At 45.6% G+C, this 16174-nt stretch overlaps 1 protein-coding gene across 1 annotated transcript; it reads right to left on the bottom strand.

Moving 5' to 3' along the window:
- Positions 1-3297: 3297 nt before the first annotated feature.
- On the bottom strand, positions 3298-15765 carry LOC128850232 (uncharacterized). Its single transcript, XM_054053225.1, is given in 4 exon segments — positions 3298-3471; positions 14286-14575; positions 14663-15018; positions 15020-15765. Coding segments are annotated over 4 exon segments (1566 nt in total).
- Between the last annotated feature and the right edge of the window lie 409 nt (positions 15766-16174).

Raw genomic sequence — 16174 nt, 5'->3', positions numbered from 1 at the left:
ATAAGGGGGGTATGAGTCTGTAAATCGTGGATGGGATGCCTCACGTGATGACGAAGGGTTGGGATCACTCTGAGATCTCATAAGATCGTGAGGGGGATAAAAATCCCCTTTTGCGCCAGGTGAGGAGGTGGCATTGCCCGCCCCCAGGTAAAGTAGCGAATTCGTGGCTGTGGGTGCTCCCTGCTGTGATAGCAAAGCACCAGGTGAAATATAATCCCAAGATTCTCATAAGGCAGAGAACGTTGAGTGAGGGGTTATGGTGTATATATCATATTATAGGTAAGATAATATTATAGTATATACTATTATTAATTGGGTACTCCTTGCTGAGGAAGCAGGAGTGCTGCATATGAGATAGCTATCATCATCTACACCTGTTGCAAATCTTCAGTATCGGTACCGTGTATATTATAACATTGTTAAGAGCTCATTTTAAATTTCTCATATGTTGTGGAGTGTTTGTATGTGAGTATGTGAGTGTGTGGATGCCTGAGACATGCAATTGAGCGTTCTGATCCGCGGTTCTGCTCTCCTGTGAAGGAAGCAGCCAGATACTAACAAAGCGAGAGATCACTGTTCTATGTTGTGTGTTTTATGGCATAAGTATACTCTGTTGCCACTCCTAGGAATGCACCTACGAAGCCTTTCAATTCCAGACGTCCATTAAGCCAGCAAATAGGTATATTTACCTCGGAACTTTGGAATGAAAGGCTGCAGGGGGTGAAGTTTTAAAAGGTAGCTAGAAGAAAGAAAAAAAAAAAAAGAGTGCTGGAAAAATGGCTGAGAGTACCCCTCCTTCTCCCCCTCTCTGGAATGTGAGTTGAGCTTATCTTGTGAAGCACTTCCTGTGTGGGTTAACCCTTTCCTGGAATGTGAGTTAAGTGCTTTGTCTATGTAAAGTGAAAGTGTAAAAGTAAGAAATTTGTGTGGATAAGCCAGAATTCTACAGGCTGCGGTTTTGTGGTTTTGATTTTATTGTGCTGTTCAGCCAGGTTGGGGTCACTCTATCATCCTGAGTGTCCATAATTTGTAGATGGGAATTGTTGTTGTTGCTAGTCTCAGGGGAAGTCCCTGAGAACTTAGAGACAGGTTATTCATAAGTGTTTAAACGGTTTGTGCAAGTTGAAGAAAGGAAGAAGAGGAGTTGGAAGGAAGTATAATGGGGGCAAAAGTGAGCAAAGAATTTCCTCAAGCAAGCTCCTTGGGGTGTATATTGAGACATTGGAAGGAATTGGCTGGAAGCCCAGGAGATTCAATGAGTAATAAGAAGCTGATAACGTTTTGCAATCAGTGGTGGCCCCTCTACATATTGGACAATCAGGAAAAGTGGCCAGTAAATGGCACCCTGGAATATAACACCCTGTTACAATTAACATTATTTTTAAGAAGAGAAAGGAAGTGGGAAGAATATTCATATGCTGATCTATTCTTTACCCTCCAAAACCATCCAGAATATCAAAGGGATTGTGGTCTTAATCCACCGCAAGACCCTATGGTGATGGCCTTGGAAAGAGAAAATTTAAAAGTGAGAAAAAGCAAGTTGAGGAGGTGTTGTTCTGCATGTAGTATAGGGCAGAGGTGTGTGAAACCTGAAAAGGTTCGGAAAGCACAAAATAAAGGGTTACCGGATTATGAAAGACCACCGCCAGCAAGGGCACAAGAAAATTCTGAAGAATCTGAACTTGGTAGTGCCATGGGTACTAGTAGTGCCCCAGAAACCCCTGTTGCGCGCCGCACGAGGGCAAAGGAGGGGCTGAAACTGGAACTTATTCAGGCACTGTTACAGGAAGCAGTAGGACCAGATGGAAATGCAGTATTGATTAGGGTGCCATACACATCTTTGGACTTAGAATCATGGGAAAGAAAGGCAAGAAGTTATAGATTAGATCCTGTAGGAGTGGCAAAACATTTTCAGTATTTAGTAAGGCAGCATAACCCTGATTGGAGGGATGTCCAACTAATGCTACACAGTGTGACCGAAACCGAAAAGCAGCTCATAATAAAGAAGGCTCAGGAGTTAGCTGAAGATCACGTTAAAGGATCAGGGGAGGATGTAAAGGATCATTTCCCCTTACAGGATCCTCATTGGGATCCCAACAGATCAATACATAGGGAGCTCTTGGAACAATATCACGAGTGGATTGCAAAAGGAATAGAGAGAGCTATCCCTAAAACTATAAATTGGTCAGTGTTGTATGCAGTCAGACAGGGTCCAAATGAATCCCCATCAGAATTTCTTGAGAAACTGAGAGATGCAATGAGGCGCCAAACCTCTCTAGACCCTGAGTCGGAGGTCGGGATACAACAATTAGTTTCACTTTTTATCGGACAGTCTGCTAAGGATATACAAAGGAAGTTGAAGCTGGGAATGCCCGAGGGGCAGAATATAGAAAAATTGCTTGATGACGCCTGGAAAGTATTCAGCAACAGAGAGGTGGAAGATAAGAGAAGAGACCGTTAAGTGGCAGAGGAAGACCGGAGAAAAGATAGTAGGGCTCTGGTAGCAGCTTTACAGCAGGGCGGGGTCCTAATGAAAAGGGAAGACGGGACCTGGGGATATAGAGATTTCTCAGGGCCCCCTGTCTTGGATAATCAGTGTGCAAGGTGCAGGCGTATGGGACACTGGAAGAAAGAGTGTCCCCAAAGGAGACTGGGAATTAGAAGGAGTGTAAGGGTCCCCATAACCCAAGCCCCGATAGAACAGGACGACTGAGGGGGACCTGGGGGCTTGTCATGGTCCACTCGTAAGTGGACGCATGATGGTTCTTTTCAGCTATGATCTCGGAGTGCAAAAAGAAAGCAAAGCAATAATTCAACAAGTCAAGGGAGTTAAATTCCAATCCAAACAGGAACTTTATTAATTGTGCCCGTAAAGCGGCTTGCGATAAGAGAGAAGGAGAGAGTAAGGGAAAGGATGGGGAGGAAAAAAGAAGGGAAGGAAAAAGGGGTTATAGCTACCACCATGGGTCCACAGACGTCCGGCGTCTCGGGGGGTCCCAGTCCAGAAGGGGTTCCTCTGCTTCTGTCTTCGATTGATGTGATCTCACGGTGGGGAAGATCTTCAAAGTTCAGCTGCTCCAGAGCTGACTTTTATGTTAGTCCATGTACCTGATTCCTCCTGGTGACCTGCCTTTGTCCCACCTCAGTCCTGTGGAGATATGCCAAACTCCACCTGGCAGGCCACATGTGCCAGGAGAGGAGTGTCTGAGGCGTGGTCAGTGTTGGAGGCAGGTATTCTCCCCTTGCGCATTCTCTTCTCCTGGCGGCAGTGGTCATTTTTGGGGTCCCCGATGAAGGCTAGTAGTCATCTTCACCTTGCACTTTAAATGAACTCATCCTTGTGCATGCTGTGTTGGGGTATGGGTCTGTGGTAAGTTCCAGCGTTAATTTTCTTGCTTCGCTTCGTGGATCTTTCACAATAGTAGTTAACAGGGAGTCTTTGGGTCTGTAGTTTTGCCTTGCTTCATGGATCTTTTACAATAGTAGAAGTTTAGGGACAGGTACAAAGCATTTGTCCTGTACTAATCTTGATAGGTACAAGGCATACCAGCTTCGGCCATTACTGCAAGGCCTGTGCCTGTGGTTTAGCATCTGATGAGAAATGTTGAGACAGAAATTGATCCTTTGATCGACCCTCACACCACTCGGTGGCTCAACATTTGTCCTCAGGATTAGTTGTCTTTGGGACCACAGGATGGTAGCACTCAGAGAGAGAAAAGAGGGAAAGAGGGAGAGAAAGAGGGAGGACAGGGAAGGAAAGATTTTTTACATTACTTTTTTTTGCCACACGGCCTGCTCAATATCGATAGATTTTGGTATGTCAGTGTTGGATATGACATTCAAGGATTTGCGAGTATTGAGTGTCGATGACAAAATTCTCATTCGTTTTATCATTCGCCAATTAAAAATGTACAATATTACAGATAGAATGATACTGACTAGGGAGAGGATTAGGAGAATGACAATAGGGTGACACAGCTTATTCAGGATGCCTGTAGCAGTAGGCGACCACCCAAAAAGCGTATCCCACCAATTATGTTCTCCATCACTCTTCACTTTTTTCATGATTTGTTGTAATTTGTCTACACTATGGTGAACGGTTATCAGTTTTCTGTCTGTTTTTCTTGATTTCCTCTAATATTTGAATATAATCTTGATGTTGTACTAATTCCTTCGTATGACTTGTGTTCATTCCAATAGATACAGGTATTATCTCATGAATCAATGTGAGGTTAGATTTCAAAATTTGGTGGGAAGTGACTGGAGCTGAGTAAGAGAAGTCACATCCGGTGATTTCAGTAAAATTACAAACACAAAAATTCATGCGATTATTAGTATAAGCTATTACATTTCCTACTGTGATATTATTGCAAATAGTTCTCAAGCATACACAACCATTGCCAATATAGATTATTACAGTTCTAGGGTTAGCCTCGGGACGAACTTCAAAATGGCAAACCTTTTGGTCAGTGTCTAGGCAAAAATCTTTTGTTCTGATGGCATTATTTTCGCAGATAACTCCTAGTTGTTCCCACACAATGCAAGATTCCAGGTCTACTGTCTGCCATTTGTCATTCACCCTTTGAGCCCATGCTCTATGCTCGAAAGGATAGAGTATAGTTCCATTGTGGTTTAAGCCTAATGCATAAACAGGATAAATCAAAAATACAGAAGCATTGTGAATGGTTAGCACATAGGCCGTTACAGCATTGTTAACAGGATCATAGGTAAAATTTACCAATTTCCACCAAGACTGGAGGTTTTGTTCAAAATTGTTGGCATTATCCTAAATTATTTTCCGGATTTCTGTAGGAAAAATGCCTTCTTCACCTTCTCTAATGATTGATGCTGCCACTGTTTGCATCCACAATTGAGCCTGGATGCAACTGAGAGCCAAAGAGATATTGCTTTGGGCCACACTGAGTGTGTCTAGAATTAGTTCGTGATCTTTTACATTCATCTTTTCCCATTTTGGTAATATATTGGATAACAGCCACTGATGCGTTCCCAAAGCCAAAAGGGAGGATCGTAAAGGCTGTTGCATTTTTGCCAAATCATAAGTTGTGGTAGCCAATTTGTTCAATAATACCTTTGAATCAATGCTATTCAGAACCCCTAATCCGGTTCCTAAAACACCAGTCAGGTCTCTCGTTATTCGTCTCTGAGTAGTCCACGTAGTCCATCCCTCATAAGAAGTGCGTAAAAAGGGAGAACAGGCAGGTTGAATTTCCGAGACATTATTTTGCATCAGCAGTTCGACCCATTTGAGAGACCATTCTGGTTTAAATAGCATTTGTTGTTGACCGGTGTTTCCAACTACAAATGGTCCAATCTCATAAATCTTTGGTTGAAGTGTGACTTTGGGAGGAGTTATGGGTGTTAAAACTTTTATTATTAACTCACCCGAATGTCTAGTGTTATTTTTTCCACACACAACCTTGTAAGAAGATTTTACTGCGGTAAAATTTAACCAACAGTTCACACCTTGGATTCTACATGATAAAATAAAGTCATGTGGTCCAATACCATAGCTGTTTACTGGCTCAACTAGGGATTCAGCCATTAACTGACATCTTACAGAAATGTCATCACCTGGGGCAACGGCAAAGAAAGAGATTGCTTCTTTACTGTTTAAAACAAAGGAAATATCTCTGTCTTGGTGTATGAGTATTGCAACGAGTTTTGGTTTAGTTACAGCAACCACTCTGAATTTCTGAGTTAGACCTAATAGTGTTGGTCGAGTTTTTGGGTCGGGTTTCCAATTACAGACCACAGAGATAGGATTGACCATAGTGAAGTTGAGCCAGCAATTGCCTTGTTCTTTTTTACAAGATTTAGTAACCTCCACATTAATGTCATTCGGGTCCCAAGAAGTATTGTTGCTAGTAAATTTCTGGTGACAACATAAGATAAAAGTATCTTGTCTTGTACATTTCCAGTCCTCAGTGGGACATACTTTTTCCGAAATGCCGGGGTGGATTTTGGATGTTATATTAAGATTTAAAAAATTACCACGAACTGAAATAGAAGAGGCTCTCTCATTTTGAAAACCAGATTCTACTTTTCTGCATCCCACCTGGATTTTTTCATCAATGATTCCGGATAGGGTTCTGATCCGCTCAGTCCCATCCCAAACCCACTCAGGCGTAAGGTAAACTTCATCGTCATGCATTACGATTACGACCAAATTTGGATGGCTATCTTTGGGATAGTTTCCAAGAAAGCTAGAAAGCTTGAGACCAAGGCCATCCCGTATTATGTTGGTTACAGGTAGGAGGTGTAATGCAGAAAAGTAAGAATGACCCAATCAAAATTTTGTGGGCCATTTTCAGTTTTAGGTCTTCAATTTTTATTCATGTTCCTTCTATGGAAATTCTTAAAGTCCCACGGGGTTCTTCTCCAAAACAAAAAATAAAAACTTGCCCTTTTCAGGCAAAAAGGAATTAAAATGATGGAACGATCCAGCGGGTATTGATCCTATGTTCCTTTCCCAGGGCATTTGTAGCTATCCTTGTACATTTATTTAAAGGAGTCTTTAGCACCAATGGTACACTTCCCACAGTAGGGAGCTCTACCAGAACTGGTTGTCCTGAGAAATAGAATGCTTCCTTAGTATCTCTAGGCTCTTTCACAGAAGGTGTTAGGATGGGAGCCTTTGGGCAAAAAGCAGTGATTTTTGGGCATCCATTTACCCCCCAGCAGTCATTCACACCTTTGACAGCTTCCCACAGTCGGGCATCCCAATTTCCCTCATGAGGTTTTAGGAGTCGTTTTAAAAGACCATTGGTCCTTTCTACTATTCCATTGGCTTGAGGGTAATAGGGGGTATGGAAAACCCACTTAATCCCTTCAGCCTTTGCCCACTCTTGCACTACCTTAGCAGAGAAGTGAGAGCCATTGTCAGACTGTATCTCTTGAGGTTTTGGAAACGTCCCAAACCATTCCTTCAGTGCTTTCACCGCATTGTCTCCTGTAGCCCTCTTAAAAGCTTCAGCCTGTACTAAACCTGATGTTATTTCTATGCCAACTAGCACAAAGTGCTTCCCCCCTGATCTTTTAAGGGGGCCTATATAATCCACCTGCCAAGCATCCCATAAGCTTTTACCCTCTCTCAGATGCAAAAGATCATCTTCTAGAGGGTGTCTTTCGAGCCGTATACAACATTGTTCGCAGGCTGATATACAGGTCTTACACATTTCTCGGGTAACAGGCCAGCCACGAGTGAGGGCTTCTCGATATAGGTCTTTAGCACCGGTGTGCTTACGCTTGACATGCAACCACTCAAGCAAGTGCTCCCAATTCTCTGAAGTTTGATCCTTTTGCATAGGAGCAAGCGTAGCCAGTTCGTCAGCTCTATTATTCCACTCTCCTGCTGTGCCCCCATCTGTCTGGTGTGAAGCGACCCATCCCACAGCAAAGTTGCCTTGGCATGCAATTTTCAAAATCTCTTGCCATTTTTCTTTTTGCCATACTGGTACTCTATTTACTTCCCATTCATTTTGCTCCCAGAAAGGGAGCCATTCTGTACATCCTTTAAACACAGCATATGAGTCTGTGTATATATGAATGGGAGAAGTAGTTTGGGCTTCCTGTTGGAAAACGCTCCACATTGCAATTAGTTCACCTACTTGTGCACTGCCCAATCCTTCGGTGATAATCTGTTCGTCAGAGGAAGTGTGAAGAGCAGCTGCTTGATATTTGCACACCTTCCCTTCTCTTTTGACAGAAGCGTCAGTAAACCAAGCATTAACTGTCTGGTCTTGGGAGAAAGGAGGGGCCACCCGGATGACTGAGGCAGGTTTATCTTGGCTATTTTCCAAACTTTCCGTTTCTTGGATAGAAAGGTTCTTTGAGGCTCCTTCTGTTACAGAAAAAACATTGCAATAATGCTCAATTTGTGCATACCATTTTCATACGGAGGCTTTCTGTGCAACTCCATCAGGGGGAGGAGTCCCAGCAGTGATTGGTCTTATTACTTTGAATGGGCCTCTTAACACGATTGATTGCGTGTTATTTTTTCTACTTCAACGAGGGCCAAGCTTACCACAAACAAACCTTTCTCCCAAGCATTATACCTTTTCTCAGCATCCTTAAAGCTGCGAGAATAAAATCCCACAGGTCGGGTTGGACCGTCGGGACCCCATTGCCACAAGTGTACCGACAACCCTGACGAGGAAAAACCCCATTCCACCTGGAAAGGGTCTGTGGGATGAATGGGACCTAAGGCCTGATGTGCAGTAGCTTCAAAAACCAACAATTGTAGTGCTTCATCTTGGACAGAAATCCATTCCCATTTGGCACCTTTCCTGAGCAAATCATAAAGAGGTCTAGCGACTATGGAGAAGTCCGGTATGTGTTTCCTCCAAAACACCAAGAGACCTAAAGCGTGTTGTAGTTCCTTTTTAGACTCAGGCATTTTAGTTTGGTTTAAGGAGGTGAGAGTATCAGGTGGGATACAAGTCATTCCTCCTTTCCACCATATACCCAGAAACTTTACCTCTTGGGAGGGTTTTTGGACCTTTTCTGGGGGAATTTGCAAACCCAGATTTTCTAAATGGGAAATTATGTTTTGCTGAACTTCCCCCACTCTTTCTATTTGCTCTCCCCCTACCAATATATGGTCAATGTACTGGTAGATAGTGATATCCTCTAGTTTTGGTATCTGCTCTAGCTCCAAGGCTAAAGCATGATGGGCCAATGTAGGGGAATGTTTATATCCCTGGGGGAGTCATGTGAAAGTGTATTGTTGTCCTTCCCAGGTAAAAGCAAAACGATCTCTATCTTCTGGTCGCAATGGTACCATAAAAAACATGTCTTTGACGTCTATTGTTGCCATAATTGGATGAGCCTTTTCTTGAATAGATGTTACTAGTTCTGCTATATTTGGGACTGCAGCAGTCAAAGGGTCAGTATTAGCATTTTAGCCTTCGAAAATCAACGGTAAGTCGCCACTTTCCGTTAGGCTTTTTTACTGGCCACACAGGGGAGTTGAAAGGAGAATGAGTATTTATCACAACTCCCTGTTCTTTTCCTGCATAACCGGTTTGATACCCTCCTTAACTCCCAAAGGAAGGGGATACTGCTTGACATTAGTGACCTTGCTAAATGGTAGTGGTGGAGCTTCTTGCAACAATCTGATGTGTAATTGGGGTACCCCTCAAGACCAGAGTAGTCCTTCAGTATCCTCCCACTGTTTTCCCTTAAGGACATCTATCCCTAACAAGTTAAAAGGAATATCACCAATCACCATTATTATAGTAATCGAATTGTCTTCTCCTGGTAGAGTTAATTTTACTGGAGTGACATTCATAATTTCTGTCAATCCTAAAGCATTTAGGACGGATAGTTTTCGCTTTAAGGGAGAAATCCCGCACCTCCTAGCATCCTCCTCAGTCAAGGCAGAAATCTGTGCACCGGTATCAATTAAAAAAGTCACTGGTGCATACTTAGGTCCCACAATAGCTGTGATTAACATATCTCCCTTTTCTGTTTTAGTGAGATGCCGAATATAAATCCATTCTCCATTTCCCCGCTCACTACAAGGAAATGGAGATTCTAGTTTCCCTGCTCTGGGGAAAAAGTTTGCTTTAATGCCTTATCTGTGCTGTCAGCAATGGGGGGTGGGGGGTGGGGGAGATGAAGCCATGACGGGTGCATTTTCTTTGAAATGGTGAAATGGTGACGGGTGAAAAAAAAACCGCTTTTTCGGCGACATCCAGCAGCAGGACGGTGAGTACTGCGGTGGGGTGGCCATCTGAGGTGGTGGGGCACTTCCCTGTTACGGGAAAAGCCTAGGAAAACCTAAACGGGAGCGGGGCGGGCGGCGCTCGGCTCCTGACACGCGGCAGCGGACGGTCCCGCGCGGTGCCTGACGGGAGGGGGCGGTCCCGGCGGCTACCGCGGGAGATTTAAACGGTCTCTTGGGAGCGCGGCGAAGAGGAGCGGGGCAAAGAGGAGCGGGGCACGTTATTACAAAGGGGCAGTTCGAGCGGCAGTTCGAGCGGTCAGGGCGAGCAGGAAGGGCTCAGGGAGAGGCTGGTGGCTGACCATGGTGGCTACCAGGCAGAAGATTAAAACTGCTCCGGGTGCTGCAGCGAGCAGGATGGATACTGCCACCCAGACAGAGCCTCAGTGGGTCCATGCAGCCACGCAGACCCTGGGCTGCACCCCAGAATGGTGTTAGGATGCCCCTCTCCCACACCAGCCCGTGCCTCTGGTACCGGCTACGCTTGTGGGAGCTGTGCTCGTGTGGGGGAACTCCTTCACATGGTGGCAGAGCTGAGGGAGGAGGTGAACAGGTTAAGGACTATCAGGGAATGTGAGAGGGACATAGATCTTTGGAGCAGTGCCCTCGCACAAACCCAGCAGGCTGCTGGAGCCAATGTGGCGGAGCAGCTTGATCCTATAATCTGTGAGGCAGGGGGAACAAGAGATGGGGGATGGCAGCAGGTTCCTGTCCGGCGCAGGAAACCTGCTCCCCCCACCCAGACAATTAACCCCCAGATAGCCCTCAGAAATAAATATGAAACGCTGCAGGTAGAACCTATCCCCCAGGAAGAAGCAGAGGAAGAAGGAGATGGTCCCCACAGCCTGGAAACATTCCCTAGGCTCCAGCATCCTCGGAGGGCCCTAAAAACATCCTCTGTCAAGAAAAAGAGGAGAGTGATCGTCTTAGGGGACTCCCTTCTTAAAGGAATGGAGGGTCCCATCTGCAGACCGGATCCGCTCCACAGGGAGGTCTGCTGCTTGCCGGGGGCATCAGTGAGGGATATCAATAGAAAACTCCCTTCCTTGGTGAAGGAAACGGATTACTATCCCCTGTTAGTATTTCAAATAGGTAATGATGACTTACAGCGCAGAAAGCTGAAAGCCATCAAAAGAGACTTCAGGGCTTTAGGGAAGATGATTGAGGGCTCTGGAGCGCAAGTGGTGTTTAGCTCCATCCCAATACTAAGGAATATGGAACAGGAGGTCAGGGACATACAGATAATTAATGCCTGGCTCCGAGCCTGGTGTGAGGAGAGAGGCTTTGGCTTCTTTGATCATGGGGTGACCCACCCACCCCCAGGTTTTCTTACTAGGGATGGGTCTTGCTTGTCTCCAAGGGGGACTAAAGTTATCTCTAAAAATCTAGTTAGGCTCTTAAATAGAGCTTTAAACTAGATGTGAAGGGGGAAGGGGAGGAGACCAGGCTAGTTGGGAATGAGCCTGGAAGTGGGAAACCGGCGGCTGAGAAATGGTGTGCTGGAGAGGACCACCAGTACACCACAACAGGGCAAGTGAGGGCGAGTACAAGTGGGGACAGTAAGGATGAAACTGGGTCTGTGGAATTAGTTATTCCAAGGACCAGTCAATCGAGAATAAACTCTCTTCCCTTTACGAGGGCTGAAGGTTCATCAGCCCAGCTGAAGTGCATTTACACCAATGCACACAGCATGGGCAATAAGAAGGATGAGCTGGAAGCTGTTGTAGGGCAAGGTGACTATGATGTCATTGCCATCACAGAAACGTGGTGGGATGATTCACATAACTGGACTACAGCTATGTTGGGATATAAACTCTTCAGGCGGGACAGGAAGGGTAGGAAAGGAGGCGGGGTAGCCCTCTATGTCAAAGAGTGCTTTGATACTCTTGAACTGGATTACGGTGAGGACGGGATCGAGTGCCTATGGGTTAAAATCAGAGGAGCCCACAAGAAAGGGGACTTTGTGATAGGAGTCTGTTACAGACCACCCAGCCAAGAAGAAGCAGCTGATGAGCTCTTCTATAAACAGCTGGGGACAGTCTCTAAATCTCTGCCTCTTGTCCTTGTGGGAGACTTTAACTTTCCGGATGTCTGCTGGGAGTACAATACAGCAGAAAGGAAACAGTCTAGGAGGTTCCTGGAGTGCATGGAAGACAACTTCCTTGCACAACTGGTTAGTGAACCAACAAGGGAGGGTGCCTTCCTAGACCTGCTGTTTGTGAATAGAGAAGGTCTTGTTGGGGATTTGACGGTTGGAGGACGCCTGGGATTAAGCGATCATGAGATGATAGGGTTTTCAGTTCTAGGTGGGATTAAGAAGGGGGTTAGCAAAACAGTCACATTAAACTTCCAGAGGGCAGACTTTGGCCTGTTCAGAAGGTTGATTAGCAAAGTCCCGTGGGAAACAGTCCTTCAGGGCAAGGGAGCCCACGAGGGTTGGGCGCTCTTGAAAAATGAAATCCTAGTAGCTCAGGAGCAAGCCATCCCTGTGTTCCGGAAAAGGAGCCGGTGGGGGGAAAAGCCAGCTTGGTGGAGCAGGGAGATCTCAAGATGCGTCAATAATAAGAAGAAGCTTTATGTGCTTTGGAGGAAAGGACAGGCATCTTGGGTGGACTACAGGGACGAAGTGAGATCGTGCAGGGAAAAAATCAGGAGGGCCAAGGCCCAACTAGAATTAAAACTCGCTAAGTCTGTGAAAGACAACAAAAAGTCTTTCTACAAGTACATTAACAGGAAAAGGAGGACGAGGGAGAATATCCAGTCTCTAGTGGATGCAGAAGGAATAACAGTGACAGGGGATAAGGACAAGGCTGAGGTACTAAATGCCTTCTTCGCCTCAGTCTTTAATAGCAAAGAAAGTTCTTCCTTCTGTTTACAAATCGAAGAGTTAGAGGGGCAGATTGAGGCTCCCGTGATCCAAGAGGAGGCGGTTAGAGACTTGCTTGCCCAGCTAGACGCCCACAAGTCTATGGGGCCGGATGGGATCCACCCAAGAGTATTGAAGGAGCTGGCGGATGTCCTTTTCAAACATCATTCCATCATCTTCCAGCGGTCCTGGCTGACTGGGGAAGTTCCACTAGACTGGAGGCTGGCTGATGTTGTGCCCATATATAAGAAGGGTTGCAGGGAGGATCCGGGGAACTACAGGCCTGTCAGTCTCACCTCAGTGCCAGGGAAAGTCATGGAACAGGTAATCTTGAGTGCTATCATGAAGCACATGCAAGAGAACCGGGTGATCAGGCCCAGTCAACATGGGTTTACAAAAGGCAGATCTGGCCAAACTAACCTGATCACCTTCTATGACAAAATCACTCGACTACTGGATGGGGGAAAGGCTGTGGATGTAGTCTTCTTGGACTTCAGTAAAGCCTTCGACACAGTTTCTCACAGCATTCTGCTGCAGAAACTGTCAGCCTCTGGCCTGGACAGGCGCACACTCTCCTGGGTTGAAAACTGGTTGGATGGCCGGGCCCAGAGAGTGGTGGTCAATGGAGTTAACTCCAGCTGGAGGCCAGTCACAAGTGGAGTTCCTCAGGGCTCAGTACTGGGTCCAGCTCTGTTCAATGTCTTTATCAATGACCTGGATGAAGGCATTGAGTGCACCCTCAGCAAGTTTGCAGATGACACTAAGCTGGGAGGAAGTGTCAATCTGCTGGAGGGTAGGGAGGCTCTGCAAAGGGATCTGAACAGACTGGACTGCTGGGCCGAGACCAATGGGATGAGGTTTAACAAGGCCAAATGCCGGGTCCTGCACTTGGGGTACAACAACCCTATGCAGCGCTACAGACTGGGGGAAGAATGGCTGGAGAGCTGCACGGAAGAGAAGGACCTGGGGGTGCTGGTTGACAGCCGACTGAACATGAGCCAGCAGTGTGCCCAGGTGGCCAAGAAGGCCAATGGCATCTTGGCTTGTATCAGAAATGGGGTCACCAGCAGGTCCAGGGAGGTGATTCTCCCTCTGTACTCGGCACTGGTGAGACTGCACCTTGAATACTGTGTTCAGTTCTGGACCCCTCACCACAAGAAGGATGTTGAGGCTCTGGAGCGTGTCCAGAGAAGAGCAACAAAGCTGGTGAGGGGGCTGGAGAACAAGTCTTACAAGGAGCAGCTGAGGGAGCTGGGGTTGTTTAGCCTGGAGAAGAGGAGGCTGAGGGGAGACCTTATTACTCTCTACAACTACCTGAAAGGAGGTTGTGGAGAGGAGGGAGCTGGCCTCTTCTCCCAAGTGACAGAGGACAGGACAAGAGGGAATGGCCTGAAGCTCCGTCAGGGGAGGTTCAGGTTGGATATCAGAAAAAAATTCTTCACAGTAAGAGTCATTGGCTACTGGAACAGGCTGCCCAGGGAGGTGGTGGAGTCACCTTCCCTGGAGGTGTTTAAGGAACGGGTGGATGAAGTGCTTAGGGACATGGTTTAGGGAGTGTTAGGAATGGTTGGACTCGATGATCCAATGGGTCCTTTCCAACCTTGTGATTCTGTGATTCTGTGATTCTTTCACAGAAGAAAAGGAATGTGGTCTCGACACACGCCATTGGGTTACCAGTGAGCTCAATTTTTCTAATGGTAAACCATTCATCAAATCCTTGGGAATTCCCTTTTTAAGCCCCAACCGCCACCAATGAAGTCGGGCTGAAACAGGTTTAGACTGTGACTGATCAACATCTGTAATTTTGCTGGGATGAGGGAATGCATTTTTAACTCCTACATTTCGAATGCCCTTTGGCCTCTCTTCCAAAGGCTTCACAAGACAGTATTTTCTACTGTAATCAATTAATTCTTGTGCTACCTCCCCCCATGTCCAGACTTTAGGTCTAGAGTGTGGTCTGTTCCCTAAAGGGCCTGGTGCTGGTGTCGAAAAGTCGGAGGAGTTTGCGTAAGAGTCTGTAATGGTACTGCCTGTGTTTCTGCTATTATCACCTCTGCACATAAACCCTTCCAACCTCTCCACAGGACCCATTGATGCTATGGTCCTCTGGAGACTTATCCCTGTGGATTTAAGTGTCTCAGGAAGTCCTCTTATCAACGGAGTCATAATTTCAGGATTAACAGGCAACATCATTGGTGATTCACATCCGGGAATTAATTTTCTCTCATGTATCATTTGTAGGCAAGCAGCTTTGTGTACGCTTTCCAGTAGTTGGTCAGCTGTGCCTATTATTGCCAAGGGGTCTCCCCTGTCCAGAGGGTTTAAGCCTCCAGCCCAGTAAGCAGCACGCTGAGTTAGGGACCATGGGGCCCAGCAATCGCCTGTTGTTAAGAAAACTCCGTGGCCCCTGGTCACCCCCAGTTAAAGACACACGCCACACATATTCTGTTTCAGATTCTTTGATAAGACGCCCGTATTCCCTTTTCAACTTTGCCAGTTCAATGGCAGAATAGGGCGTTTCCTTGGTTGTTATATGTAGGTCTGTATCTTCATCATTAAGATAAGAAAATTCAGTTTTGATTAAGGGTCTTAAGTGTGGGGGATTTTTATCAAGTTTTCCCATTTCTTCCAATTCCTTTTGTGGGTATATCAGGCTAGTTTGATGGATAACTTTTTCCTCAGATCCCGATGATACCGTATCCTTTGAATTACTGCTCTGTAAATTAGTGGCACCAATAACACGATTTATTTCAAGGGCAACCCTTAATGAATGGTTTTCCCTTTCCTGGCGTTCTAATTCCTTTTCTAAATTGGAAATTGTTATTTGGTGACAATGTACCAAAGCTTCTAAGGATTCTATGATTTGTTCATCCTCGCTACGCTGCCTAAGACAATCTCCAATGGCTGCGACCAAGCTGGCACCCAAAACAGAGCAGACTATCGCCCTGTTTTTAGCTGGTAGAAAAAACTTAACCTTTGTCTCATTCTGCAATAAAGAGATTCGGTCCATTATGCTCTGCAAAATTTTCCAGTTTTCTCGAGCCCAATCTTCCCCTATGGGAGACGGTCTAGCGCCATATTTGGCCAAAAATGCAAAAAATGAATCTTTATCATTAATCAGTGGAGAGTCTCTATTCTCCTGTTCCTCAGTCATCATTTATCCTATCCTGACTCAGAAACAAAACAATCTCAGGAACAACAGCAAAAACAACTCAAATCCACTTGAGAAAGTTAGATACTTGCCGACTCTTCTCAAGTGTCACTAAAATAAAAATTCAACTCCCCTTTTCTTGCACTCCAAGTTCTGATAGCCGTAATCCCAACAGAGTCCTCTAAAAATTAAGTTTGGAGGGCTTTTTACCACTCTGACTCTAACAGGATCCTGTCCGTGACGCCAATTTATGTCACGGTCCACTCGTAAGTGGACACATGATGGTTCTTTTCAGCTATGATCTCGGAGTGCAAAAAGAAAGCAAAGCAATAATTCAACAAGTCAGGGGAGTTAAATTCCAATACAAACAGGAACTTTATTAATTGTGCCCGTAAAGCGGCTTGCGATAAGA

The sequence above is a fragment of the Cuculus canorus genome, chromosome W (genome assembly GCF_017976375.1).
Source record: "Cuculus canorus isolate bCucCan1 chromosome W, bCucCan1.pri, whole genome shotgun sequence".
Taxonomy (NCBI): Eukaryota; Metazoa; Chordata; class Aves; order Cuculiformes; family Cuculidae; genus Cuculus; species Cuculus canorus.
Note: the sequence above shows the minus strand (reverse complement) of the source record. Positions and strands in the feature narration are given on the sequence as shown.